At 53.0% G+C, this 27,179-nt stretch overlaps 10 protein-coding genes across 10 annotated transcripts; 6 read left to right on the plus strand and 4 right to left on the minus strand.

The window, feature by feature from the left end:
* Nucleotides 1-1,283: 1,283 nt before the first annotated feature.
* J4E87_010006 (uncharacterized protein) lies at nt 1,284-1,892 on the minus strand (the record flags this gene model as incomplete). The annotated part of the gene is made up of 1 exon (XM_049381580.1): nt 1,284-1,892. One exon carries the CDS (start codon nt 1,890-1,892, stop codon nt 1,284-1,286), a length of 609 nt encoding a protein of 202 aa, XP_049228728.1.
* A 753-nt stretch (nt 1,893-2,645) lies between these two features.
* Nucleotides 2,646-7,548, plus strand: J4E87_010007 (uncharacterized protein; the record flags this gene model as incomplete). Its single annotated transcript, XM_049381581.1, has 3 exons — nt 2,646-2,912; nt 2,988-7,125; nt 7,175-7,548. 3 exons carry the CDS (start codon nt 2,646-2,648, stop codon nt 7,546-7,548), a joined length of 4,779 nt encoding a protein of 1,592 aa, XP_049228729.1.
* Nucleotides 7,549-8,322: 774 nt separating this feature from the next.
* J4E87_010008 (uncharacterized protein) lies at nt 8,323-10,331 on the plus strand (the record flags this gene model as incomplete). Its single annotated transcript, XM_049381582.1, has 4 exons — nt 8,323-8,571; nt 8,620-8,754; nt 8,807-9,726; nt 9,779-10,331. 4 exons carry the CDS (start codon nt 8,323-8,325, stop codon nt 10,329-10,331), a joined length of 1,857 nt encoding a protein of 618 aa, XP_049228730.1.
* Nucleotides 10,332-11,024: 693 nt separating this feature from the next.
* J4E87_010009 (uncharacterized protein) lies at nt 11,025-14,704 on the plus strand (the record flags this gene model as incomplete). Its single annotated transcript, XM_049381583.1, has 6 exons — nt 11,025-11,360; nt 11,413-12,781; nt 12,857-13,232; nt 13,435-14,033; nt 14,084-14,522; nt 14,578-14,704. 6 exons carry the CDS (start codon nt 11,025-11,027, stop codon nt 14,702-14,704), a joined length of 3,246 nt encoding a protein of 1,081 aa, XP_049228731.1.
* A 738-nt stretch (nt 14,705-15,442) lies between these two features.
* Nucleotides 15,443-17,041, plus strand: J4E87_010010 (uncharacterized protein; the record flags this gene model as incomplete). The annotated part of the gene is made up of 1 exon (XM_049381584.1): nt 15,443-17,041. The coding sequence occupies one exon, from the start codon at nt 15,443-15,445 to the stop codon at nt 17,039-17,041; it is 1,599 nt and encodes a 532-aa protein (XP_049228732.1).
* Nucleotides 17,042-17,395: 354 nt separating this feature from the next.
* J4E87_010011 (uncharacterized protein) lies at nt 17,396-17,956 on the minus strand (the record flags this gene model as incomplete). The annotated part of the gene is made up of 3 exons (XM_049381585.1): nt 17,396-17,553; nt 17,613-17,805; nt 17,882-17,956. The coding sequence occupies 3 exons, from the start codon at nt 17,954-17,956 to the stop codon at nt 17,396-17,398; spliced, it is 426 nt and encodes a 141-aa protein (XP_049228733.1).
* A 657-nt stretch (nt 17,957-18,613) lies between these two features.
* On the minus strand, nt 18,614-20,095 carry J4E87_010012 (uncharacterized protein; the record flags this gene model as incomplete). Its single annotated transcript, XM_049381586.1, has 1 exon — nt 18,614-20,095. The coding sequence occupies one exon, from the start codon at nt 20,093-20,095 to the stop codon at nt 18,614-18,616; it is 1,482 nt and encodes a 493-aa protein (XP_049228734.1).
* A 356-nt stretch (nt 20,096-20,451) lies between these two features.
* J4E87_010013 (uncharacterized protein) lies at nt 20,452-22,398 on the plus strand (the record flags this gene model as incomplete). The annotated part of the gene is made up of 5 exons (XM_049381587.1): nt 20,452-20,473; nt 20,524-20,568; nt 20,619-20,718; nt 20,769-21,787; nt 21,836-22,398. 5 exons carry the CDS (start codon nt 20,452-20,454, stop codon nt 22,396-22,398), a joined length of 1,749 nt encoding a protein of 582 aa, XP_049228735.1.
* A 1,291-nt stretch (nt 22,399-23,689) lies between these two features.
* On the plus strand, nt 23,690-24,921 carry J4E87_010014 (uncharacterized protein; the record flags this gene model as incomplete). Its single annotated transcript, XM_049381588.1, has 3 exons — nt 23,690-23,839; nt 23,889-24,373; nt 24,432-24,921. The coding sequence occupies 3 exons, from the start codon at nt 23,690-23,692 to the stop codon at nt 24,919-24,921; spliced, it is 1,125 nt and encodes a 374-aa protein (XP_049228736.1).
* Nucleotides 24,922-25,281: 360 nt separating this feature from the next.
* Nucleotides 25,282-26,685, minus strand: J4E87_010015 (uncharacterized protein; the record flags this gene model as incomplete). Its single annotated transcript, XM_049381589.1, has 1 exon — nt 25,282-26,685. One exon carries the CDS (start codon nt 26,683-26,685, stop codon nt 25,282-25,284), a length of 1,404 nt encoding a protein of 467 aa, XP_049228737.1.
* Between the last annotated feature and the right edge of the window lie 494 nt (nt 26,686-27,179).

A 27,179-nucleotide genomic window follows, 5' to 3' on the forward strand; every position in this document is an offset into this window, starting at 1 on the left:
ATGGGATGATACCACCGGGAGATTACCGTGATGGGTGCGATAGCGGAGGTTGTTGGGTTTGTGTGGTCATCACATTGTGGTGTTGTAGTTATGTTTTAGGAGAACGGTTTTAGTAACCGAATGAACTGCAAGGACTTTGCCGACGAGTCTATTTCGATTGTTGTTCTTTTCTGAACTTTCCAGGAGTCGCGGTCGTAATTCTGTATTCGGGAAGTTCGACGCCCGGCTCACCACGCCAATCCCAAGAAGGAAAGGTGTAGAACAGAAACTTTTATCAGATCGTCTTATCAGCCCGAAGATTAGATCCAGCCCCCGAAGAACCAGCCCTACCAAATCATCGTGGGTCACCGGGAGAACGCTCATCATTCTTCTACGTGAAGTCCTTACAAGTTCTTGGAATCTCTCTCTACCCAAAATTCCAAACATGTCCGAGCACGAACAACCTCAAACCCCACACGCGGCAGCAGCGCAGGAGCCTGGGAACAATTCGGCGTCGTCCTCACTCACATCCAAACACCAAATTAGCATACCCTACGTCCGTTGCGGTGAAATGCCCCCTGATACCCTCTTGAGAAATTGCTGGTCCTGTGCGACCAGGTAGATTTGCGTTCTACAACGGCCCGTTTGACTCCTTCGGACAAGCAAGTCTGTACTGTAGGTGTGCAGAAGTGCTATGTAGGGTATGTGTATTTGGTGCATGGAATGAGTGAGGTGTTTCTGATCTAGGCTTGTGACGGTGAGGAGAAGCGTGGGATGGTGCTTGTCTGCTGTGTCTGAGCCGGTGAGAGGGGACTGTGCTTATTGCGCGCTCTTGACCTGGTAAAAAGTCGTTCATGGTGAGGCGCAATGTTGTTCAGTCACTCTCTGGTGTGATGGTAGTCGGAAGGGGTGCGCGCGACTCATAAGTGGGATCACTTTACGAAAAGCTTGGCAGGCGTACCATGGATCGTGACAACTTCGATGGGCTCGGTACACTGAATATCACGCGCACGAAAGAGAGAAACCTGATTATTGGAAATTCAGTCCAATGGATTCGCTATGAATGCCTCAAAGCCCGATAGGCTCAAGTGTGGTATACGCCTTCCAGCGCCAAACGCCTTGCCAATGCCCATCCTCCCACTGCACATGCTCGTATCATAAAGACCTACTAGCAATGCCACTAGCACAATGCCATCGTATACCTCTGCCCCAGCTTGCGCCTCCGTCTAGTCCAAATCCTACAAGTGACGAGGCGGAAGTCCTCCATAAGTCATGTGCTCAAACGGATCGCTGGCGAGAACAACCTAAACCTCGCCTCTCAGCTTCCTCTCGATCTCGTCCCTCAAGTTGACGAGATCTTGCTCTGTTGCCTCAAACTCCAATCCTTGCTTGACCCACTGCTCTGCCTCGTCCAGCCTGCCCATCTCGAGCAGACACTTGCCCCGCCTCCACCAGCCCTTGGCGTTGCCCACCTTCTTCATCTCCACACTGGCCTCTGCGTCTACTGCGCCCTCTGCCCAGTTCTTGAGTGCCATGTTTGCTTGTGCGCGGTTGCTGAGCAGTCCAGAGACTTCTTCCCTGACGAGACCTGAAGGTTCCCATGCCGGACGTGCGAGCGCCATGTCGATTGCGAGGGTGTAGAGCTTGCCCGCCTCTTCGGGCTTTCCTTTCCTGAACTCGGCGTTGCCCGACTCGCGCAGCTTGTTGATCTGGGCGGAGCGCTTGGGGTTGACGGGGACAGGAGGCGGCGGTGTGCCCGTGGGAGTTTCGACGTGCAGGAGGTTTCTGTGGAGGTTGTTTAGGGCGTCGAGCTCGGTCTGGAGGGCGTTGCTGGTGCTTTGGGATGCGGTGATGGTGCTGGTTTGCGGGTCCATCTCGAGGGGGAGGAGCGTGAAAGTGTCCGGTGACTCCATGATTGATGTCTGCTTGATGTATGCTGGAGTGGGACGTTTATGGGACCGTAGCGATATGTGCGTGGGTAGAGGACAGGTTGGCGCAAGTCGTGGTTTGGTGGAGGGCCATGAGGACAGTTGGATAATTCCCCGGCGACGTTATCGATAAGCCCCAATGCGCGCTAACACGTGTCTTGTCGCTTTCATCTAACTTCACTCTCTCATCACATCCGACTGCTACCCATCACTCTCATCTCCATTAGTCTCAGGCCTTATTGATACGCTCTCAAACGCCATGATGCCACGACGTCAGCGTAAGGTTGCGCGGCTACACGAGTACAATGCACCGCATTCTTCTTCTCCTATCAATACCATGAATTTGTGGGCCTTGTCTGTCTTACTGATGCTACAAACTTGACAATCCAACCAGAACCGCTTTTGTCGCATATCCCTGGATCAACTCAATCTGTCCATGCGTCTCGTTTACCCCTGTGCTTTCGCACCGGCCGTGCCTGTACCTTACGGTCTGTTACCATCCTCCAAGACAACTCACCTGGATTCCATGTCTATCGATCTGTTTGTGTATTCAAGACATGACTTTGAACAAACACTGTTTATTTCATAACCATTGTCTTCCATTGTCCACTGGCTTGCTACAAGCGCACATGAGCATACTAACTTATTATAACTAATCCACGTCTGGCCTACCAACTTCTTCCTCTACCTTACCACAGGCTCAACATCAGCAATTTCAACTACCTGCGCACGCCTAGCATGGCAAGATACACGGTTAACGTCGCAGCTGGAGGGCGTAGAGCGAGCTTACTCGTTGTACTTTCCCCATCTCAGCTCTGCTCGGCCTTACACGATGGCATCATATCACGGTTACCGACCTTGGCCGACAAATTGGGAATCACCGACACGAAGGAGCCCCGAATTACTCTGCATCTCAAAGGAGAAGATGGGCCAATGCTGGATATTGAAGATCTTTTGTCCGACGTCTTACCCAACCCCGAAGAGATTGTATACGCAATCATCGATGTAAGTCGACGGCAAGTTCATTTTGTTTAAATTGCCAGGAACTCTGAATGTGCGGAAGACGCTAATTCACTCTAGACTCACGATAAGAAGCCCGCTTCATCGCTTCCATCGGAGCTGGCCACGTCTGGCGAAAAAGACAGGACAATACGCGTTCGCGTCATCACCCCAGAGTTGGCTCATTCCAATTTCGAAGAGATTCCCATGGTATCCACGCATGTATCGACCACCTGCACTTTGTTGCGATTGAAGGGTGTCGTTCGAGAACATCTGGGGCTCTCGACGAAGCATACTGGCTGTCCAGCTCTGGAGTGTAATTGTAGGCTCGCTCAGTCGATCGACGAAAGTGCTGTCCCCAACGTCAACGGAACTGGGGACTACGATGCTCTTCGTACAGCTATCGTAGTCCATTCCAACAACATCGTCGTCGCTATCCCAGTAAAGGACATGAAACTTAGCACGATTCAGCAAGCGACGAACTCGCACATGATAAACACCCTGCACCAAGATCTTACTGGAAAGGTCATCAACACTGTCGGTGGCATCGAGGACGCGAGCGATCAATCTGACGGGGATAAAAACTATCTCAAAGCTCCAGTGATGGCTATCTGCTCGTGGCGATGCCGTTCGCGTAGTACCCTTGAACACGCTGAAGACGATGTTACTCAACGAACCCTAGTTCTCGACGTGCACACATCCGAATGCCCTATCAACATCACCGCACATAACGCTGAACTCACCATCGAAGCCGCTGGACTGGAAGATTGCGCTATCAACGGTGTGCTCAATATCTACGCCGTGCAGCGATGGACGCTGGGTCGGAATGAGAGTCTCGGTCGAGGTAAGGCCGCTATCTTCAAGAAGTCAGAGGCCTGGAAACACCGCATCGGTCACACCGAGCGCGGACTTGCCAGTCTTCTGTCGACATTGCGTATATTCACCGAACTCGTTGGAGGCATGGAGTTGAGAAGGGAAGATGCAGTCCTGAGGGTAGTCCACCTCCTGACACAGTTTCCTCCTGCTGTTCGAGCTGTACGCATCCTAACGCGCGGCGAGACCCCCAAACTTCCAGAACGTGCCGCGTTGACACAGTGCCTATACGAGATCCTGAAGAAGGTCGTCCCACTGCTAACGGTCCGTTCTGACCCCAAGCGATTCTTCGAAGGATCTCGTCTATTGTTCGGTCTCATACTGGAGAAAGCGAAACAGCTGAAGATCACCAAGCAAGATTCCAGGCTACCTTACGTTGGCATGAAAGTTTACGACCTGCGAAACTTCATTACCTCGCAGCCCGTCTTATCGGAGGCTGTGCAGACGACCAACGGTCTCGCCAGTGCTGGTTTCTATGAAGCATTCAAGGAACAAGGACTTCTTAGATGGACGATTGAAAACGCCTCAAAGAAGGTACTGGCACCCGATCCGGTTTGGGACCGGATTGCTAAACTGTCAGGCGGTGCCAGGGAACAAGTCTTAGTGTTCAACCTCGATGCGATCAGGACCAACACTCGCTATATGGACGGCGGCGACATCGGTAAAGTCATCTCACCTGCAGAGTGGACAGATCTCACATATCTGGCCAGTCTCTGTAGTCGCAATGGACTGAGCGTCGCACCCCCGGCAAGTCTAGCTTCCGTTTCGGCTCCTGTCTTGACCCTGGATAGATATGGCCTCCTTGCTGCATATTTGGGTCGTGCGGGCTGCGCAGAGGCTGGTAAAGACATGCTCATCGCCCGGCCATCAAGCTCACACGAAGAAGAGGTAGTGGATGTTTCGATCATCACTCGGTTGTTAGAGCCAATCCTTGCCCAACGTAAGGCTGATGGAACACTCGTCTTCGAGGCATACGGCGATCACCATCGCAAGCTGACAGACCCGGAAGAGCTGACGATGATATGCGTGGACCTCAGCTCCAGTATGAATGACCGCTGTGGCTTCATCGACATACAACACAGTGAAGACGCCGACGAAGAGACCCAGCGACAGATACAGTCAGCTGAGCATGCGGCTCAAACTCTGCTTCCGGAGAATCCTGCTTTCTTTCTGGCCGGCCCCGATGAACTGAAAGAGTATCTGAGGTCCCACGAGTCGTACGATGACTTCCTTGCCATCATTGGCACAGGTACAGACGATTACCATTGCCGTCAGAATGCCGAGAAGGTGCTGGACATCCTTACGCAACTCCACGATCAACAGATCTATGCTGAACGGGAAAAGTTGGAGAAGCTTAGAGAACAAGCCAGCCGATCGTCCTTCCGCAGCCAGTCAACATCGATTGACCACGACATAAACGTTCTCAATAACCGGTCTCTCCGTCTGAAGAAGTATAGAAGCCTACTTTGTGCCTGGCTGATGACTTGTGTGGGTAATGCATCTGTATCGGATCCGTTGTTGTGGAAGCCAGGCGACGAAGTTCCAAAGATCTACCAAAACCTCCCAAGGAAAGTTACGACTTGTCCCAAGTTTGAGATACCGCGAGAGTATTGCTGCCCGATTAGCAACGATATAATGCAGGATCCCGTGACTACCGTGGACAACTTCACTTACGAGCGCGGAGAAATCGAACGATGGCTTCGTACTAATGAGCGTTCGCCATTCACCAACCTAATTCTTCCCAGCAACGACCTGCGACCCAACGTGGAACTACAGGAACGAATTGTCGCGTATCTAAACGGCTCGGATATTGTGTCCAAGTACGCGTTACATGGCGCGAGAGCAAGTGCCCCTTCGCAGACACTTCGCGTTACTCTCAGATCACCCTTGGAGACACGCTCGATGGATGTACCACGTGATCTGAAAGCGATAGAATTGTGGGAAATTGCCTTTCGTTTAGTCAAGGGCCGATATGCAAGCTACGAGCTACGACATCAGAATGCTCAAGTTCCGGCCACCGAAGAACCCGTCGCGGCTGTGATCGACGCTGCGCACGAGGTCTTCGTTACGCCAACAACCCCGATGGCTTCCACCAGGGAAGGAGACGTGGAGGAACTGTGCCTTGTCAAGATCTACCGCGGTGATTGTCATGAAAGCCCTGTAGTATCTTACTGGGTACCAAAGCTGTCTACGCAATCTCTAGCATCAACGGTATTCCGATATTATCGCCACAGGTTCACGGAGCGGTCGACGTCTTGCGTTGAAGAACCTTTTGTCTTCTGGACCAGAATGCGGGACACCGGTGATGGCTGGTACAACGGTACCCCTATCCACGCGCATTGGACACCGATCTCATCGTATTTCAACACCCAAGACTCGAGAGGGAGAGTGTCTCACGAGAGCTGCTTGTCACTATCGCCACAAGAAGACACTCGTGGTGGAGACGAATTAAGACGTCCGCATGTGTTCAAACTATGCCTGAAGCATGCATCAAGCCTGTCCAACTATCGCGTTCGACTTAGCCGTCTTGATGTTTTGAAACAGATGTTCGATGCCTACATCAATCGACTACTTGCATACAACTACCAGACACGCATCGGGCTGGTCACTTTCAGCACCAAGCCTTCCTTGCTACAGCCAATCACCCACTCTGTCGAGAATTTCCGTCATAAGCTCAACGACATGCGGGCTACTGGTGATACGGCCGTCTGGGATAGTATTCTACTTGCGCAAGATCAACTCCAAGAGTACGCGACACAGTACCCGAATGCGAGATTGAGAATCGTTGTCATCTCTGATGGCGAAGACAACAAATCCAACAACCGGGCTCATGAACTGCCTTCGGGCCTTTTCCGAAAAGGTATCGTCGTGGACTCTTTCTGCCTGGGCACCGATGCCGATCACACTGATCTCAAGACAATATCCTACTTGACCGGCGGCTACGCGTTCCAACCAGAGAGTCTTGAAGACGCTATGGCGATCTGTGAAATGGAGCCTGTCCTTTCCCTCTTGGAGCGTCCAGACAAGTCGCCGGCGAGGTCTGTGCGTCATACTTCGTTTATGGCGAACCCAAGCACTTACCAATTCCGTCTTGCCCAAGACATGGGTAAGATCGAAAAGGTTAGTCGCGACGAGTTTCCAGACCGTAAGCAGCACCCTCAGCTCACTGAATCTTTTGTTGAGCTTGGCCACTTCAGCAAAAGCGCTTCAGTCACTCGTACCGACAACAATGTGCGCCTGAGCAGGATTCACAACGAAATTCGCAACTCAGGCGCAAAGCCGCACCCGTACTACGATGTCTACGTGTGCGAGTCGAACATGGGGCTCTGGAAGATTGCTATGCAAGGTAAGGCACGCGCTGACGTCCTGTTCGAGAAGATGCTAATTATCAATAGGGCCACCTGATAGTACCTATGCTGGTGGAACTTTTCTTCTCTACCTGGAGATGGGCAACAACTATCCGAGGTCGCCGCCAGAAGCACGCTTCATCACACCCATCTACCACCCAAACATCAACCGTCATGGACGCATCTGTCATTCGATCTTGGACCGCAATTGGACGCTGGATACTTCTACCAAGGATGTTATCGATACCATCTACTCACTACTGCTCGTGCCTGAGTTCAGCGATCCTATCAATGCCGTCGTCACGCTCGACTACCATTGGGATGAGATTCAGTTCAAAGAAGAAGCGCAGAAGCATCTCGAGGAGCACGCAAGCATGACTAGGGAGGATTATCGTGACGAGATCGTGGGTGTTAGGTTTTAGGTGAAGGAGACATGAGAGGAGTAGTGGAGATCCTGAGAAGAAAGGGAGATTGAAGATTGTTGAAACGCAAATTGTAGCTGAGAATTGATACTGTGTAACTGTGAACCCAAGGATGAAGCTGTTTCGTCGTTCATTCATGTGTGTTGATGGCCGTGGCATGTAGTGAGTATCTAGAACACACGTGAACATATTGGCAAGACAGGACGTACCAGTGCGAAAGTGATGTTGAGGAAGAAAGCTCAAGGAACGCATGGTGGGTGCTCATGTTCCACTTGCGTAGCCGACATAGCACCCAGCCACCGGCTTCCATTCTCTTTCCAACTGCGCATGTACCGGCTCACCGTTCAAGCTTCTATGTTAGTCATCGCAAGAAGTTGAAAGCTGACACTTTAGCAATCCAATCTTGTCGCTTTATTGGGTATGCAGCACGATATGCAGCGTTATAACCGGGCGAATCAGCATTGATATTCTCGCCCAGCCACTGTCGCTGGGAGAGCGGGAGCTAGGGAATATATGCACCATATGTTACGCGAACGAATCTTTGTGCACGACCTTGTTCGAAAGAGGAAGCAGACTCTTCTTAGGCCTTCATCGACCCGGGTGAGCTGATCGCCTTGCATTGATTGCGCTCTGTGCCTGCATATCCGGCGATATTGGCAGGTCAACAACAATCGGTCAACTTCAACAGGAAGAGAGATAATACTTGAGCTTGGATTTAGCCATCGTTACAAGCTGAATACCTCTTGGCTCAATTCCACTTTCGCATCGTCCATCATGGCTCCCCTTCGCTCAATCATTGCGGCCGCAGCTCTCTGTGCGACAGCGGTGGCCGCAACGTCAATCGACAACAAGACCTATGAGTACATCGTCGTAGGCTCTGGACCTGGCGGCGGACCGCTTGCATCCAATCTCGCTAGAGCTGGTCACTCCGTGTTACTGCTTGAAGCCGGGGATGACCAGACGGAAAACCTCAATGTGTCAAACTGGTTGAACTTCAATCTAGCTGGGAACGATCCCGCTACAGTACGTGGAGGGAGTTTGCGATCAAGACATGACTAAGAGTTTGGACAGCGCTGGGACTTCTTCGTGAAGCATTCCGACGACGAGGCCAGGGAAGCGAGATACTTGCATCGAACGTGGCGTAAGCCAGATGGAGGGTTCTACGTCGGCATCGAGCCCCCTACGGACTCTGAAGCTCTTGGAATTGTGAGCATGGGCCCGTGCAAGAGACCAGAGCAGGTACTGACTATGAACTAAGTACTATCCGCGCGCAGGCACTTTGGGTGGCTGTGCGATGCACAACGGCTGCTTGACCATGAACCCCAACAATGCAGACTGGGACGAGATTGCGAAAATGACCGGGGACGACTCATGGTCGCATGAGAATATGAGGAAGTATCTCATCAAGCTCGAGAAGGTGCACTACAACAGCACATACGAGCATGGCCATGACGGCTGGCTCGATATGACCATGCTAGACCCTGGCTACACTACCAGCGCGGATGCCAAACAGCTCAGTGAACTCGCTGCAGAGGCCGCCGGCTACCCTACCTCTTCTGCTTCGACGTTGCTCCAGCGAGATATGAATGGTGCGCAGCCAGATCGCGACCAGCTTGTCGGACCTTTCGGTGGTGTCAGCCACATCAACCCCAATGGACGCCGGTCGTCTCCCGGATACTACGCCAGAGATACTGCTGCTTCTGGCAAATATCCGCTGACTATCTCGCTGGAAACACTTGCAACAAAGATCATCTTCGACAAGGTCTCTCCGGGACCACCCAGAGCAGTCGGTATCGAGTACCTGCAAGGTAAGAGCTTGTACAGTGCTGATCCTCGTTCCAATGCCGATTCCAAAGGCGTCGCTGGGAAAGTCTTCGCGTCCAAAGAGGTCATTGTTTCTGGTGGCGCATTCAATTCACCGCAACTGCTTATGCTTTCTGGGATTGGCCCGCTCGATCAACTCACGAAGTTCAATATCTCACCCGTGGTAGAGCTGCCGGGTGTGGGCAGACAAATGGCCGACAACTATGAGGCTGGTATATTGTCGCTCGGAAAGCGTGCCGTTACTGGCATGTCGGAAATCTTCCCCAACTTCTGGAAGACGTCCACTTCGCAACTGGGCATTCGCGACATTTACATGTGGTGTGGCTCTTTCGCATTCGAAGGCTTCTGGCCAGGGTAAGCATCCAGTGGACATCCTTCTCTGATGATGCACTAATGATAGCGATAGCTTTCCCAATCGGCCTCCGTACTTCAACGAGACCTACGGCCCATCACAGTACGAGTGCGCAATGGTCCACATGAATCCGCGTTCGCAAGCTGGCACGGTCGAACTCCGATCTGATAATCCGCGCGACGTGCCAGCTATCAACCTCAACTTCTTCAAAGACGGCGCAGAGGAAGATCTCCAAGCCATCTATGAAGGTGTCGAGTGGGTGCGTTCCTGGCTGTCAAAAGTGGACCCGTCTGCACCTGATTCGCTAGCACCTTTCGAAGAACTCCACCCTTGCGAAGGCACCATTGGGAAGCAAAACTGTACGGTCGAGAGCCAGAAGACGTATATCAAAGAGCAGGCGTACAGTCATCACGCGAGTAGCAGCTGTAGAATCGGTGCCGATGGAGACAAGTTCGCGGTACTAGATAGTAAGTTTAGAGTGAGAGGAACGAAGGGCCTGCGAGTCGTAGATGCAAGCGCCTTTCCGAAGGTGCCTGGGGGGTTTCCTATATTGCCTACTATGATGATCAGCGAAAAGGCTACCGAGGATATACTCTCTGGGTTGTAAGGCCGCGTACATACTTAACTCGGCTGCGCATTTAAAAACAATGAAATTGTTCGCAGGCGAATTCAACTTTACGTGCTTTGCGATGGGTCTGCTCGTCAGTAGAACGTCTGCGGCTAGCATAGACAGCAGTGTTCAGTTCGCTCAGCTGCAACCTCATGTAGTACTCAAGTTTGGAGATCGCGATCTCGGAGTTCGCAGCCCGCACAGTCGGACCTTCTTGTCCGACGCTTGACGAGACCGCCGTACCTGCCCACCCAGCGTCCTGTCGCGTGGACCTACTGCATCGGGATTCTGCGACAACACTCACAGCTTCGATGGATAAACGATGGAAGAACAGTGCAGCGTCCAGAGATGGTAGCTGTCATACACGCGGTGCATCATGCCCAGAGAGCAACGTGCGTGGAGAAGTGGGGCAAGCTAACCAAGAGAGGCGCGATAGTCCCGCGGGCTCTTCTTATCGTGTTGATAACAACGTTAAAGACTCTAAGTTGACAGATGGGAATAATACAATGCGTTAATGACTTGACCGATTCGCCAACAGGCCGTGATTCGATTCAAAGGAAGATATCTGAGATCGCGCTGCGATGCCGTTAGACCGTTGATCTGCCTCCAGTATATAAGACCCCGCTGGACCCTAACAGCTTGGAGCGATCAACCTTATCCGACCACCCTCACATCACAACCATCCATACTATGGCGCTCGATCGATTGAAGCAAGCTGCTTCGCATATTACGGGCGTTGGAGAACCTCCGCACCCATTTGATCCTTTGAGCGAGTCGGAGATTGAAGGCGCAGTCGCTATCATCCGAAAAGAGCACAGCGATGTGTTCTTCAACGCCATCACCTTGTTAGAGCCGCGTAAAGCGGAGATGATGAATTGGCTGAAAGATTCTGAGCACACCCCACGACCACATCGAGTTGCTGACGTAGTCTGCATTGGCCGAGGCAGCAAAGTGTATGATGGACACGCAGATTTGACCGAAGGCAAGATCATCAGCTGGGCGCTGACTGATGATGTGCAACCACTTGTACGTTAGCGAGTGTGGGAGTGCGGTTTTGATCCTGCTGACTTGGATCTAGATCACAATGGAAGACCTGCAGATTGTGGAGACAATTGTGCGGAAAGATCCCAAAGTCATCGAACAATGCGGCCTGATCGGCATCCCACCAGAGGACATGCACAAAGTGTACTGCGATCCCTGGACGATTGGTTACGATGAACGATTCGGCACCAAAGTTCGTCTCCAGCAAGCGCTCATGTACTACCGCCCACACCCCGATGACTGTCAATACACGTACCCATTGGATTTCTGCCCAATCTACAACTCCGATACCCAGGAGATCATTCACATTGACGTCCCACCAGTTCGTCGACCGCTGAATCAGGCCCCGCCAAACAACTATCACGCGGCTGCGATTGAGGCTGAGGGTGGGTTCAAGACAGATTTGAAGCCCATCAACATAACACAGCCAGAAGGCGTCTCTTTTAAGTTGGACGGACGATACATCAGCTGGGCGAACTGGAAGTTCCACATTGGCTTCAACTACCGCGAAGGCTTGGTTCTGTCTAACATCACGTTTGACGACAAGGGCACCGTTCGCGATACCTTCTGGCGCCTATCGCTCGCGGAGATGGTTGTACCTTACGGCAACCCAGAACACCCACATCAGCGTAAGCACGCTTTCGATCTGGGAGAATACGGTGGTGGCTACATGACCAACTCGCTTAGCCTGGGCTGTGACTGCAAGGGCGCAATTCACTACATGGACGCTGCTTTTGTCAACCGAGCGGGCCAGGCTACAACGATCAAGAATGCTATCTGCATTCATGAGGAAGATGCCGGTATCCTGTTCAAGCACACAGACTTCCGAGATGACAGTGTTACTGTCACTCGTGCCCGCAAACTCATAATCTCGCAGATCTTCACAGCCGCGAACTACGAGTACTGCGTATACTGGATCTTCCATCTTGACGGAACCATCCAGCTGGAGATCAAATTAACCGGTATCTTGAACACGTACGCGATGCTTCCAGGCGAAGATCTGAAGGGCTGGGGCACTGAGGTGTACCCTGGAGTGAACGCGCACAACCATCAGCATCTCTTCTGTATGCGCATCGATCCCAACATTGACGGACCAGAGAACACCGTTTTCATGGTCGACGCGATGCGTGGAGAAGGCGAAGTTGGCAGCGCAGAGAACAAGTACGGCAACGCTTTCTACGCGAAGAAGACGAAGCTCAGCACCCCTGAGCAGGCGGCAACGGACTACAATGGCGGAACGAGCAGAACATGGGAGATGGCCAATACGAACAAGCTCAACCCATACAGCAAGAAGCCAGCTTCCTACAAGCTGGTCAGCAGAGAAGTGCCTGATCTGCTACCAAAGCCTGGAAGTTTGGTATGGAAGCGCGCCGGTTTCGCGAGACATGCGGTACATGTCACGAAGTGTGAGTTGATTCAGACCATTGTGTGTGGAATCATTAGCTGACGTGTCATAGACGACGACACACAACTCCACCCAGCCGGCCGTCACGTCCCCCAGACTTCCGGCGAGCCGTCCCAAGGCATACCCGCCTGGATCGAAGCCAACCCGAACGAAAACCTCGACAACACCGACGTCGTACTGTGGCACACGTTCGGTATCACGCATTTCCCATCGCCGGAAGACTTTCCGATTATGCCTGCTGAGCCCATGACGCTGTTGCTGCGACCGCGCAACTTCTTCACACGTAATCCTTGTATGGATATTCCGCCTAGCTATTGCAGTGTTCCGAGTGGTGTTAAGCAGGGAAGTACGCTTGTGGATAAGTTGAGTCGTATGGCGTTTGGTGAGGAGAAGAAGCCTGAGAGCGCGGCGGATGCGACTTGTTGCTCGGATCAGAAGTTTGGTGCGGGCGTGTAGTCTGATCTTGTTGTGTATGTTTAGTATGTTAAAAATATAGCCTTCCCTTTGTTAAAGCGATTATCGCAGCTCTCTAGTTTGGTGAAACGTGTAAGTGCCGCCCAGGCAGACCATCGCGACATGTTGCATTGCTCACAGTGTCGGCCACGTGCGGTGACGTAGTCCCACGCGAGGTGTTCGCGGGTAGTAGCTCCGCAGGTGGGCCCAAGCTTCCACCGAGTCCGCATCCGACATCTTCTCCCCTCCACGATCGCCCGCGCGTATTCCAGTCACGCACAGCAGCCGCGATGATATAGCACCGATATCGCAACGTCCCCAGCATCACCTTCATCCCACCGAGCCTGAGGATGTTCCTGCCGATTTGGACGGCCCACCATCCGAACCCGCAATGCCCCGCGCATTCCCACCCGTAGAGCAAAATGATAAAACCAAACGAGCAAATGTGCCCCGGAGCGCCTTATCAGCCTCTCTGGTTGAGAGTGTAGCCGGGTTCAGCGCTGGCGTTGTCTCTTGTCTCGCTGCCCATCCACTCGATCTGCTGAAGAACCGCCTGCAACTCAACACCACCAGTCGATCGCGACCTGGCGACTCCTACCGAATTCTGCGGAACGTCATCAGAGATGAAGGAGGCGTACGCGCACTATACAGGGGCCTATGGCCGAACCTTCTCGGTAACAGTCTGGGTTGGGGTCTATACTTCCTGTTCTATGGAAACCTGAAAGAATTGTTCCAAAGTAGAAGGCAGAAGGGCGAGCATCTGGGAAGTGCCGAGTTCTTCTCTGCGAGTATCATCGCTGGTATGTTTGGAGACACGGAACTCCTATGGGCATCGTTAACCATTTGCTAGGTCTCCTCACCGGTGCCTGTACCAACCCAATCTGGGTCGTGAAAACGCGCATGCTCGAGCGCGGCGCAAACCACCCTGCCGCATACAAGTCCATGAAAATTGGCCTCCAACACGTATACGAAACCCGAGGACTGAAGGGGCTTTGGGCAGGGTTCTTACCTTCGTCGCTGGGTGTGCTGCACGGCGCCGTACAGTTCAGCATATACGAGAATATGAAGAAGAGACGGGGGACGCATATCGGTGGGCAAGACAAGCTGAGCAATTGGGAATATGTGTATATGAGCGGTGGAAGCAAGCTGCTTGCTGGAGCAATCACGTACCCGTACCAACCCATACGCGCGCGGTTGCAGCAATACAATGCTGCACAGCAGTACAACGGCCTGCTAGATGTGCTCAGGAAGACGTACCAGAACGAAGGGTTCCTGGCGTTTTACAAGGGGTAAGAAAGCACCTACGCTCTGGGATCCGATGGATAGCAAGGCTAACCTTCACAGTGTTATACCTAACACGCTCCGGGTTATCCCGACTACTGTTGTTACGTTTCTGGTATACGAGAACACGAAACTATATCTACCGAAGATGTTTGCGGATGACGAGCATCAAAGTCACGATGAAGACTAGAGACGGAAATATACGCGCCCAACTACCATACCGACACGCGCTTTACTACACGATATATACCGAAATGGAGACGAACGTAGACGAATCAACATCACACTGTTAATGACTTCCATGCGAGATATACGAGGAAGCACCTCGACATACTCCGAAGTGAAGGCAGCCACTGTTCAGACGAATGATTTGCGGCCGATGAAACATCAGTTGTCCGTCCTTCTCTGTTGCGAGAAATCGAGCTCAGCGTTTCGACTAGTGCTGCTCGGTGCTTAGACTATACTGATAGCGGGCAGCTGGTGATTGACATTGCGCAAGAATTGGGTCGCGCCGTGGTATTAGTCCTTACTATCAGGAGTCACTCACCTGAAGCTTCTGGAGTGAATCCGTGTGTGGCAGCCACTTTCCAGAGTCTACCTGGCTCGGTATGAGCGATTCAATCAGTCTCTCTTAGGCTGCATGCAATGAATCACTTTTACACGTCAATCGCAAGCATTGGAAAAGCTTACCTTATGTAGTGAATCTCAAATCATTTAACATCGAGTAAAGAATTTTCGGTGCTTCACCGCGCGCGCCGTAACCAACACTCAACCAGCACGCAGCCGCAACCAGTCTACAGTGTTTCCGCACCGAAGCTCTCCGCAACCACGAACAGCGATGGCCTCATCAGATAAGCTTCAACGCAAGCCCTCAATACTCAGGATGGGCAGGAAGTCTCGGCCGGACCGTCTCACACCATCTACTACCATGCGGTCGTCGACTCCCACGTCATCCGGATCTCCTGTCTCTCAACCTGAGCGGCGTCAGAATGGCTTTCGAAGATTCTTCGGCAAATCTCGCGAGCCAGAAGTACAGAATCGAGTGCTCACGCCACCATCATCATCTCCAGTACCAACAGCGCCACCACTCATTATCTCGAGGTTCGCCAAAGCATTTGTAGACGCCCTAAATGTTACGCAGCTCTCCAACTTCCTCATCTGGATACTACACTACGAGGTCGTTGAGCTGCCGGAAACCCCAGAAGCTTGGTATGAGCCGATCGACAACATGGACATGCGTGGATGGGTTGCTTTAGGAGATTTCCTGACGAAGTCACAAGAGGCGGGTGATGGATATGGCTTCGATCTGATTGTGTTGGATTCCATCTGTGATCGGATTCGATTATCGCGCCCGACAGTGCACACGTTATTGATTCGCTTCGCCGATCCAGAGAAAATGAAGCACAGTATTCTTGCTACAGCAGGAAGCATATCACCTAGACATGATGCCACAACGATGGAAGCCCTCGAGACCGCACAGTCGAAGTTGGAAGACTTGCACAAGTTGGCAAGCCATCTAAAGCCCCAAATAGGGTCACAGTACGAACCGTGGCAGACGATCATTCAAGAACGTCTACATGCGTTTCTGGACATGGTAGTTGGCCCACGCATTGCCCATCTGCATACGGGCAAGCCGCTTACGACAGTTGCAACATCAGAGCAACTCCCGAAAGAAGTTGCAGAAGGCATCAGGATGAACTATCTCTACGAAGCCATGCAACAGGAGCGCCATGTACCATTGGAGCGTTATGGTATTCGTCAAGGTTATAACAAACACGAACACCAGACTGTGCAATCGTCTTCATCTCCAGTGAACGATAACGAGGTCGAGCGATCGCGTAATCATGCTATTGCGCTCATGGCCGAGAACCGTGAACTGCGTTCTGATATCGCAGTCCTGTTGCAGGACAAAGAAAGGTTGATCAAAGCAAACGAGAAGCTGGCACAAAAAGCTTCTAAACTCGGTCGCCTACAACCTGCGGGTTACATCCGTTCGCCTCCTTACGATGACTGGCCTGAAGAAATATCAGGCAAGGAGAAGGTTAACGGCGAACAACTAGTGGCTCCTCAAGCTCCACTGCGCCCAACCCGCCCCCGTTCCGTTTCCACCGGCGACATCGAAGCCCTCGCTACAGCCCTCGAACAGGGACTCAACATCAGCACGCATCATCGCCAAAGCTCCGAGATCCTAGCTCAAAAATACGACGATGTGTTTTCCAGCTTGCATTCTTCTCCGCTGCCCACTCTCCGGCTTTCGGCACTCCCAGCACCGTTGACGCCTTCACCTTCATCAGTAAACGGCAGTGCAACGCGGCCGATGACTCTGGGTGATGCGCCGAGAAGTGGGAGGCGGAGCGGTATGATCTTCGATGGAAATGACATGGGTCACCTGGCTGGGGGAGGAACGCCGACTGCGGAGGACAGTGATGGGGATGGGGATGAGGATGACAATGGGGGGAGGAGTGGTGGGTATGTACCTGTTACGCCGACGCCGCAGGGAAGGAAGAGGTTTGATTTGCTGGAGTAGGGTGAGGTGAAGGGAGGACATGGAGGACGTGAGTGCGGAAGTGAGTGGATCTACGTGGATTTAGAGAGGGTATACAGTATGTATTCAGAAGGAAGGCGGAAGCTTGGATGACCAGAGGTACACATTGTAGTCATTGCATTGAGCACACTTGCGTAGCATAGAAGCTAACGCGCGCTCGATGAATTCGATTCAACTTTTCTGACTGCTAGTCTCAGCGCGTACGCGTCGACAGCGACGCACAGGCATGCAAGCGCGCAAACATGTTCAGGTCGTTAGAGAAGCTCACAGAGCGTCCAAAGCGTCGGATCCAGATGTGCTCAATGACCAGCAGAAGCCCTGAAGATACCAAATCCTCTAGACCTCCTCCTCAATCTCGTCAATGACCTCTTCACCAGCCTCTAGGTCCTCCTCAACGATACCATGCATACCCTCGTCCTCCTCAAAGACTGGCTCAGGCTTGATCTTGGGAGCAGCCGGAGCCTTCTTCTTGGTAACGCGACCGGTCTTGACAGCTGTACGCTTGGTCAGTACGTCCGTCTCATCTAGTCATCCAATGACACACAACACTCACCACCCTTGACCGGACTAGCACTGCCCTTCTTCGCGCGCGTCTTGACCGGGCTCTTCGCAGCACCAGCACCGTCAGCACCAGCGGCTTCTTCCTTGAGCAAGGTGGCCGCCTTCTTGAACTTGCGCATCCGGTTCTCAAGCGCGTCATAGGTCATTTCGCCGCCGTAGAGAGTGGCGATTGAGCGGATGTTTACCTGGGGGGAGGGGTTGGTTAGTATGGATGGTTGAGAGGGATTGTAGTAGAGGATTTGTAGCATGGGATGGACGTACCTTGTTATCGAAGCTTGCGAGTGTTGCGATGAATAGGCGCTCGAGTACCTCGGGGTTGGTCCAGGTGATCGGCATTGTGGTGGGGAGACTGGGGAGTGTTAGTACAGCTAGGATTTTGAGATACTGCAGGCGCCGGACATGATCATGGTAGCGGTCACGTCCAGCGATGGTGGGAGGGAAACGCAAAGGGCAAGGCCGTGAGCGGCTGTCCCGAGCTGTCGCGACCACTCTCCAAGGCGCGAGCCCGCTCACTTGGGGAAATGGTGGGCAGCTGGAGAACTTACTTGTTGGAGATGGTTGGTGAAGCTGTTGGTAGGTATCAGGGGATCAATGACAGACGTCGCTGATGTCGAAATTGTTCTTAGGGTGGTAGAGTGTGTGAGAGCAGAGTTCAGGTGACAGAAGGTTCAAGATATACGGCGGGGAAAGTGAAGGTGACGGTAAGATACGGAAGGGCGCAGCTCTGCCCGCTACTCTTCTCCGCCTTCACACCGCTCGCGTATCTCCCACGTGCGTGACGTGGTGAAGGCACGTAAATTTGTCGAGATACGACAGGACCGATGCGGAAGGCAGGCTATGGGATTACAGATCAAAGTGACGAGGGGAATATCATGGGTATATTGGCAGGTACCGTGCTCGAGCAGATAGGCCCTATATCCAGTACTTCCATATGTCGCGAGACGGTGACCAATCCTGTCTGGTCGAACGTGAACTCTGGGTATCGAAAATACATCAAGCCTTGACCTTGGTAGCCTTTGCATCCTCGCGCGCTTTTTTGTCCTTTTTACCTTCGGCTTTATGCCGCTTAGCCTCTTCTCTTGGGTCAATGACCAACAACTCCTCTTCGTTTTTCCGCTTCCACTCCAGGTCTTTCCCTAACCTGTCTTTTGCAAAACTGAGCGAATGCGACATCCACCCTGCGTCGTCATCAGACTCCTCCTCATCCTGCTTGTCCCAGGCTTTACAAGACTGGCATCCTACTATGAAGTGTAAATCACATGCACCTTCTTCTTCTTCGTCGGCTCCGTTCGCGTCTCCATTACCTTGGTTGCTGGGTGTTTCTTCTGGTAATGTTGGAGTGGCCATTTTGGGGACGGCAGTGGAGTCTGCTGAGTCCAGCTTTGATTTGAACCGGTTGAGAATGTCCAGCGCTGACTGTTCGTCTTTTGCATTGCCGCCTGCTCCGCGTTTCCGTCCCCGTGTTGTAGTTGACGGTACCATTGACTCCAGTAGCGACTTCTTCTTGGCTGGCCCTGTATCTTGGGCAGCTGTGTTCCGCTTCATGGATGCCTTGAGGTCGGCAATCTGCTGGTTGACGCGGTCTAGCTTCGATCGCTTTTCGGATTCGGGCGAGAGTTCTCGTGGTGGGGTGCGCGCTTTGGGTTTGGGTGGTGATTTGGGAGTGGCTTTTTGTGCGGGCTTGGGCGATGGGGACCGTGGCGGCGACTTTCGCGACGGCTTGCGTATGGGTATCTCTCTGGTGTCCTCGGGTGCTTTCGACGCAGGCTTCTCCTCTCCTGCGCTGACTAGCTTGGTGTTGAACTTGGGCTTCTTCGCGACCGGCGCTGCATCAGCCTCGGCTTCATCCCCAAAGCTGAGCACGTTCTTGCCAGCCTTCCTCTTCGGCTTCTTCTTCTTGGTCTCGGACTCTGTCGTCGTAGCCACCTGCACCCTCTTGACCATGTCCTCGAACGGGTTTATGATGATCTCGGCGCCCGTGACCTTGGTGGGGTACATGGGCTGGTCGTCGCTGCCGTCCCGTATTTCGGCCTCGGCCATCTTCATCAGGTTGTAGATGGTGTCGCCGGCTACCCTGCCGAACATGGTGTTCTTGCCCTGCAGCTCTGGGGTGGCTGCGAGGGTGAAGAAGAACTGGCTGCCATTGTCGTCCTTCTTGCCCGTGTTGGCCATGCCCAGCAGTCCGCGTCGCGTGTACTTCAGCCGGCTGTGGAACTCGTCGGCAAAGGGCTCGCCATCGTAGCTGCTCTCTCCGCCCTGCCCCGTGCCCGTGGGGTCACCGCCCTGGAGGATGAAGCCCTTGACCAGGCGGTGGAAGACGGTGTTGTCGTAGTAGCCATCGAGACACAGCTGCAGGAAGTTGCGCGATGTGATGGGCGTCTGCTTGGCGAAGAGCTCGATCTCGAGATCGCCCGTGGTGGTGTGCAGGACGACTTTGGCCGTCGGGTTCGGCTCGAGGTTGTACGTCGTGGCCATGTCAGCGACGGAGTTCCGTTATCGAGGTGCGTTATCAGGGCCGTTATCAGTGCCGTCACCAGAATGCGCCGTGGTTGCGCCCGTGGAGGATTCGCGAAGTCGCGTCCCAACTCTATCGCGAATTTGTTGGCCAGTGAGCGCTGAGCTGCCCTGCACGGGCCTCGGCAAACGTGCCCCGACGTCATCTTGGCTGCTCACCCACCATGCACCACAGCCTGCATGCTCTCACTTAACTTTCCGCCGCCCGACACAGGACCGATGCCTTACATATAATACCGCTGTTCTCATCTCTCACCGCTTCTGGTTCACTTCTTGTCTCCTGGGTTTGGACTCAAGTCCACTTGACAGTTGGCACCATGCTGCCCTACATCAACGCACGTACGTGTTAGCTAACTGAGCCACTACGACCAGTACTGACCCTGGTGAAGCTTTTGAATATGTGGCTGGTGCGCTTGGGAATTCGGCTGATGAGCGTAAGATCTCGCATGGCACATGTGGCTGATGTTCTGCTGACTCCACCCAGTCAAGCTCATTTTCTCCTTCTACCTGTCGTATCCTCTAGCTGCCGTGTTGAAAAGGATCCCCGACAAGGACCCATGGAAGAATAATGTCTTCGTCATTACGTGAGGCTCGTCAGATCTTCTTTCGGATGAATTGATGTTAATGGCTCCAGCGTCTCCATGTTCTACCTTGTTGGCCTTTTTGACTTATGGACCGGCTTGCGGACCATCTTCATCAGTGCCGGTGGGGCCTATCTCATCTCTTCCAAAATTCATTCGCCGTATATGCCATGGATCGGATTTGTATTCCTTATGGGCCACATGTCGGTGAACCACATCTACCGACAAGCTGTGAACGACCCATCGGTCTTCGACATCACCGGAGCGCAAATGGTCCTGGTCATGAAGCTGACTGCTTTCTGCTGGAACGTCCAGGATGGTCGTCTTCCGGACTCCGAGCTTTCCGAGCAACAGCGCGCCCACGCTATCCGGACAATGCCCAGCATGATCGACTACATCGGCTATGTCTTTTTCTTTCCTGCCCTTATGGCTGGTCCAGCCTTTGACTACGCCGATTACAGCCAGTACATCACTACCACCATGTTCACCCTCCCACCAGGCACCGATCCATCCAAGGCACCACCAACGCGCAAGAAGCGGAAGATTCCTCGCAGCGGTATGCCTGCCGTAACCAAAGGAGTCTACGGAACTCTCTGGCTAGTCGCGTTCATCAAATTCTCCAGCTGGTACTACCCTGAATTTTACCTCGGGGACGAATACATGCAATACAACTTTTTCCGTAGGATCTGGCAGCTCTACATGCTTGGTCTTACCACGCGCATGAAGTACTACGCAGTTTGGAGTCTATCTGAGGGATCGTGTATTCTCTCCGGAATCGGCTACAACGGTCTTGACCCCAAGACTGGTCGAGCTAAGTGGGACCGTCTCACCAACATCAAGCCACTCGAGATTGAAGCCGCGCAGAATGCTCGTGCTTACCTTGGTTTCTGGAACATCAACACCAACACCTGGCTGAAGAACTACATGTATCTTCGTGTGACACCAAAGGGACAGAAACCTGGCTTCAGGGCTACGCTAGCCACATTTGTGACTAGCGCATTCTGGCATGGATTCTACCCTGGTTATTACATGGCGTTCATTCTGGCAGCTCTTGTACAAACTGCTGCGAAGAGTAGGTCTCTGATGATGCGCTATCTGCTTTCATGCTGACATTCACCAGATGGCCGCCGATTGATCCGTCCGCTGTTCATGACGCCAGACGGGAAATCGCCTCTACCTTCGAAGCGATACTACGACCTCTTCTGCGTCGTCCTTACACAGACTGTGTTTGCGTTCGTAGTGGCTCCCTTCATCCTTCTTGGTTTCTCGGATACGATCAAGATCTGGGCACGGGTTTACTTTTACACTCTCATCGGTGTGGCCGGATCATTTGCTGTCTTTTCGCGGTCGTTTCCCATCCGCAAGCAGCTCGTTCAACTTCAGACGGCTCGTGCGCCCCCAGCGGCGGCCACCACATACGATGATCCTGCCATTGAGAAGGCAGCACGGGAAGAGATTCGACGAGAAAGGCTAGCGAGGACCAACTCGTCAGACAGTGTTAAGAGTCACGCCAAGATGCCTCTCCTGGGTATTGCGGATGACCCCGAGGCGGAGATTGACGAGATCGTAGCCGAAGTCAAGGCTGAGATCGAGCAAAGGAAGAGGAGGGGCAGCGTGATGCAAGGATTTGATCTCAAGCAAGCCGTGCAGGACAAGCTGAAGCAGTTCAACAAAAAGGGGTAGAGTATGATACACTGGCGGCAATGCTCCAGTAGCAGTCGCGGGTACATCTTTGTGGTATAGGGATGGGAAACAGGCCGGCTTGGGGATCAGCCGTCCAATATAGCCTGAATACATACTCAGTAGCAAGAGTCGTTGCGGACTTGATTCCGAACCTTCCCGCCATTCACCGGATTTATCACAGGCCTTTGTGCACGTTCGTCGCTTCAGCCCAACGTCAAAATTTCGGGCAAATCATCCCGCCCAGTTCAATCGTTCAGCCCAGCGCGAGCTATCGGCGACCACACATATTCTTTGCTCGTGTCTGAGCTAGCGGGTGTCTTGCGTGCTAAATGTTTCTCAAACTCTATTGCCATGTGGTAGCTCGGTAACGCCGGCCTTTTGACACCGACGCCGCGTCACTCCAGCGCCGCCCACAAAGTTTGCGGCACCTTCTAGCTTCGGGCGTCAAGAGGCTTCTGTCACCGAAAGTTACTTTGAACTCCCGAAATCCCATGGAGAATATGATCATCGCATAGTCGCGTGGTCGCACAAGTGCATGCGATTTCGGATGGCGACGCTAATGGCCTAGAACTCGAGATCCAGTGGCTGCATGATCGGACCGACGAATCGTATAATCGATCGCACATCCCGCAGGTCTGAGACTTCCTAGACGCACATCTGCACGGAGCGCCCGTCGCCTCATGTAGACGACTCAACTCCGTCCTTCAGGTCGCAACGCTCCCATGCCGCGTGGTTCATTTCCGGGGCCCAGGTACCTGGAGGGTCCATCCCAGTTCAGCCCGCTAGACGATCGTGTTCTCTCAGGCTTCTCCGTCGCTACATGAACGCTTGGCTGGAATTCGTTGCCGGACGTGCAGCTAACGGTGCCGCTTCCTTCTACAGGCTTAACGCTCGAGCAGTGCACTTATACCCATTACTTGACATATTGCAACATTTGTGGTGTTTTCGCCATACTAGCCTGATGCGACTCCACTTCCCGACGACATGCTTCTAGTGTACCGATTCCAAACACGCCATGTCGCGTGTCGAGTAGTCGATCTAGCATCCCATCACTACCACTCTTCGTTTCCGCCCCAGTGTACGGCGAATACCGAGATGATGGACTACAGGCATTGGGTATGATCGGGACCGTGTGCGAAGTGCCGGAACTGATCCTTCTTCATGGTTCCCATCCCCACAGCCTTTCTTTGCCTTTTTTCGCTACGATCCTCGCATGCACGCTCAGTACGCATGACTGCATATTCTCGCGGGCTTATACGAATTGGTGGTCCTCCAGACTGACCGCACCGAGATGGGTGTGCCGGATAATGGCCCTGTAATTGCTGGAGTAACGTGGATGTTGACGATATTGAGTGGCGGGTTTCTGGCTTTGAGATTCTATGCGAAGTTATCGAGGAAGCAAGGGCTTTGGTGGGATGATCATATCCTGACTGTCTCATGGGTAAGTCGACGTCTTCTATAAGTATGATGTCTCTAACGGGAATGAACAGGTCCTCCTTCTCGCGCAGGCCATCATCACACAAGTTGGACAACAAATGGGATTCGGGAAACGACTGGAAGATGTCAACCCCAAATACCTCATGACCATCGCAGTCGGAATGTCCGTCGCCGCATCGATATCCTGCTTCGCCTCCACTCTCTCGAAGATATCCTTCGGCGTCACCCTCCTCCGCCTCACCTCCGGTTACCTACGCGGGTTCGTATGGTTCTGCATCGTGACCCTCTTCCTCATAATGCTGCCAAGTGCGCTGGCTACATGGGTCCAGTGCCAGCCGATGGCGAAGGCTTGGAACAAAGATCTCCCTGGAACATGCTGGGACTCTAGCCACTCAATCGACTACGGTATCTTCAACGCCGCGTGGTGTGCTGCGGCAGACTTTGCGCTAGCTCTACTTCCATGGTATCTGATATGGGGATTACAACTGAAGCTCCGCGAGAAGATCGGAGTGGGTATCGCCATGAGCATGGGTGTATTGTAAGTCACTTCGAGCCTACACGACTGATGAGCAGCAGTGCTAACACGACTTCCCCAGATCCGGTGTCTGCGCCATAGTAAAAGGCGTCTACGTAATCCAACTCGGCCAAAAAGACTTCTCCTACAACGGCAAAGAGCTCACCATCTGGACCGGCGTCGAAACCGCAACCGCCATCATCGCCGCTTCCATCCCCGTCCTCCGCGTCTTCTTCAAGGAAACAATATCCTCCTACTCGCGTTCGCACACCAAGACCAACCAAAGCGTCCCGCTGTCTCGATTGAACCAAAGCCAACACTCTACAACAACCACGACTGTACATGCGATGGGCAAAGGCAAGGAAGGGCGCTGGACGGTGATCGAGGATCAGGGAGATGATTGGAGCCAAAGGGGGATTTTGGAGGATGAAGAGGTGGGGAGGAGTCGACGGGGGACGGTATATGAGGAGGATCAGATTTTGACGACGAATACGGTTACGGTTACGATTGAGAGTGATGCGAGGTCGATGTCTGATCAGAAGGCGAGGTCTTTTTTGGGGATAGCGCATTGATGTATCCTTTAATGAACTTCATGGCAGTCACTTCTCAGGATCAAGAAAGTGTCACATCTGCATGGGCGTTGGGAAAGAGATGAATATTCTCACGAGCACACCATCAGGTCTTCACTGATTCACCATGCACTTGGGGCCAATGTTAACTTTCATCAGTGTCATTTGGTATCCACAGTCTTCATCGGAGACAGTCATCCTTGAATTCCCTGCAACCAGCCGATGCCGGCGCCATGTGTATACCCCTTAGTCATCGCCAAATTCCATCCCATAGTATCCTCCTTGGTTGTCTTCCGTCGTACCTAGTCATCAGTCCCTCACTTCCCAAGCCTGCCGCTTACGCCGCTAGTCATGTCGTCCTGACTAGTCGTCATCGATAACCATCGGTTCGTCCGCGTTGGCACCATCGAGGATGTTGATGGAGGATTGGCTGGACTCCGGTGATGGTTTGTGCTTCATCCACTGTACTCGCAAATCGAAGGTCATCATCTTCCCCAAAGCGCGGGTATAGCGATCAGGTCCAGTAGGCACCTCCTTGAGAGCGGCTACGCGAAGGTGATTGAACGAATGCATCTCTTGGTCATTAGACAGAACGGTGGCTGGGGCCTCACCCTGAGCGAGGCGAAGAAGAAATACATCATGCGCAGTTTGGGTCATCCGGGGCTCTGCTTCGTTGAGATCGAATTCGTCGTCGCCGAGTTGGTTGTAGACATCGCACAAAGGCTCGAGCATGTCGTGCTCGTGGTCCTTCACGAACTTCGCGACCGGGGCCCATAGCTTGTTAGAGATCGTGCGGTCATCTTCTTCCTGGAGTTTCAGGACCTGGGCCCAGATACTAGGCAGCTTGGTAGCAGTGGCGTCTAGCCAAGCCTTCATGTGTTGGTCATCGTCCATATTGGCAAGATCCAATTGGTGACCTGAGTCGATTCGCGATGCTTGTTCGAAGAACCATGAAGACACAGTCTGCTTGGGCCAGAAGATGTTGTATCGAGAAAGGTAGAGCCACATCGCCAGTGCATATGGTGCCTCGTGAACACACCCTCGCTGCTGGTCCAGGAAATCGCGAAAGCCCTTGTGGATGAGGAGACCGGAAGAGTCATCGCATATGCAGACGGTATTGGCGCCATGCCAATCCTCAAGGCAGCCGTAACGTTCGTCAACGAACCTGTGCTTGGTCATTGGAAGACCTGCGGGTACGGCCCATCCTGCATCAGCGAAACGCTGAAACCATCGAAGCAGGGTCTGTGGACGCATAGGGTATTGAAGACCCGGTGCTTGGTACACACCAGCCGAAGAGGTCGTCTGTCCAGCCAAGTCCTCTCCGACGTGTCGGGCGAGGGTGGTCAGTGTCTGGTTTGAGCTCTTGAGAAGGTCATTCTCGGCCTTGAGACCACCAATGAGCTTTGCAGCTGTAGAGGACGAAGCGCGCTCGAGCTCAGCTATGACACTGTCGACGAACTGACTGTCGGTGATTGTGTCATTCCAGTCCTTGAGCTTGTCATCGATTGGCTTGATGGTGCGGGTCCACTGTTCCCAAGCTTTGGTCACGGCTTCTCTCTTTTGGAAAGTAGAGTCATCGTCGGCGCTGGTGTTGCCAGCCACGTTGGGGTCATCGCGGGGAAATGTAGGGTTAACGGTGTTACCGCCGGTGGGTCTGTTCCTGGAGTTGTCGCGAGAGGCCGCATCGCTGGGGTTGTTGGAAGCAGCAGTCATCTCGCTGTCGACTTTCTGTGTAGGCGCGACTGGGAGAGCGCTGGGATCCACCATTATCTTGTAGAGCGCGGTGGTGGAGATGTGAAGAGATATGGTGCAGAACCAGCGTTGACCTTTATCACCTGGGCAGCAGCCTAGCTTATATAAACAGAGGTGAGAGCAGAGATCGCAAGGCGCGGTGACGGAGCGGCTGTACTAGGTGACGTCAATGTCGACTTAAATCCCTCTCACCTCGAGCCTTTACGTCGCAAACCAACGCATAATTCCTCGGTGACGGCTTTGCAGCCTACCGTTACTGTCCGTCACCTCTGAAGCTGCATGACCAGTCGGTTGTGGGACCAGAGTTGTACGATACAGACTTCAAAGGTTCTATTGACACGTATCGTTGAAGCCATCGACAAAGCCGTGCGGCTCGAGATCTCTCACAACAGGTAAGAGAAGCTCGGAATGATCCGGGCTTTGCTCTTTCCGCATTGAGAAAATTGGACGCATGGAGATGAGTAGTGCCCCCAAACACAAACAGAGAAGGTTACGTATGCGGCTAGTGA

Source organism: Alternaria ethzedia, assembly GCF_023757985.1.
Source record: "Alternaria ethzedia strain BMP 0044 chromosome Unknown scaffold_41, whole genome shotgun sequence".
Classification (NCBI taxonomy): Eukaryota; Fungi; Ascomycota; class Dothideomycetes; order Pleosporales; family Pleosporaceae; genus Alternaria; species Alternaria ethzedia.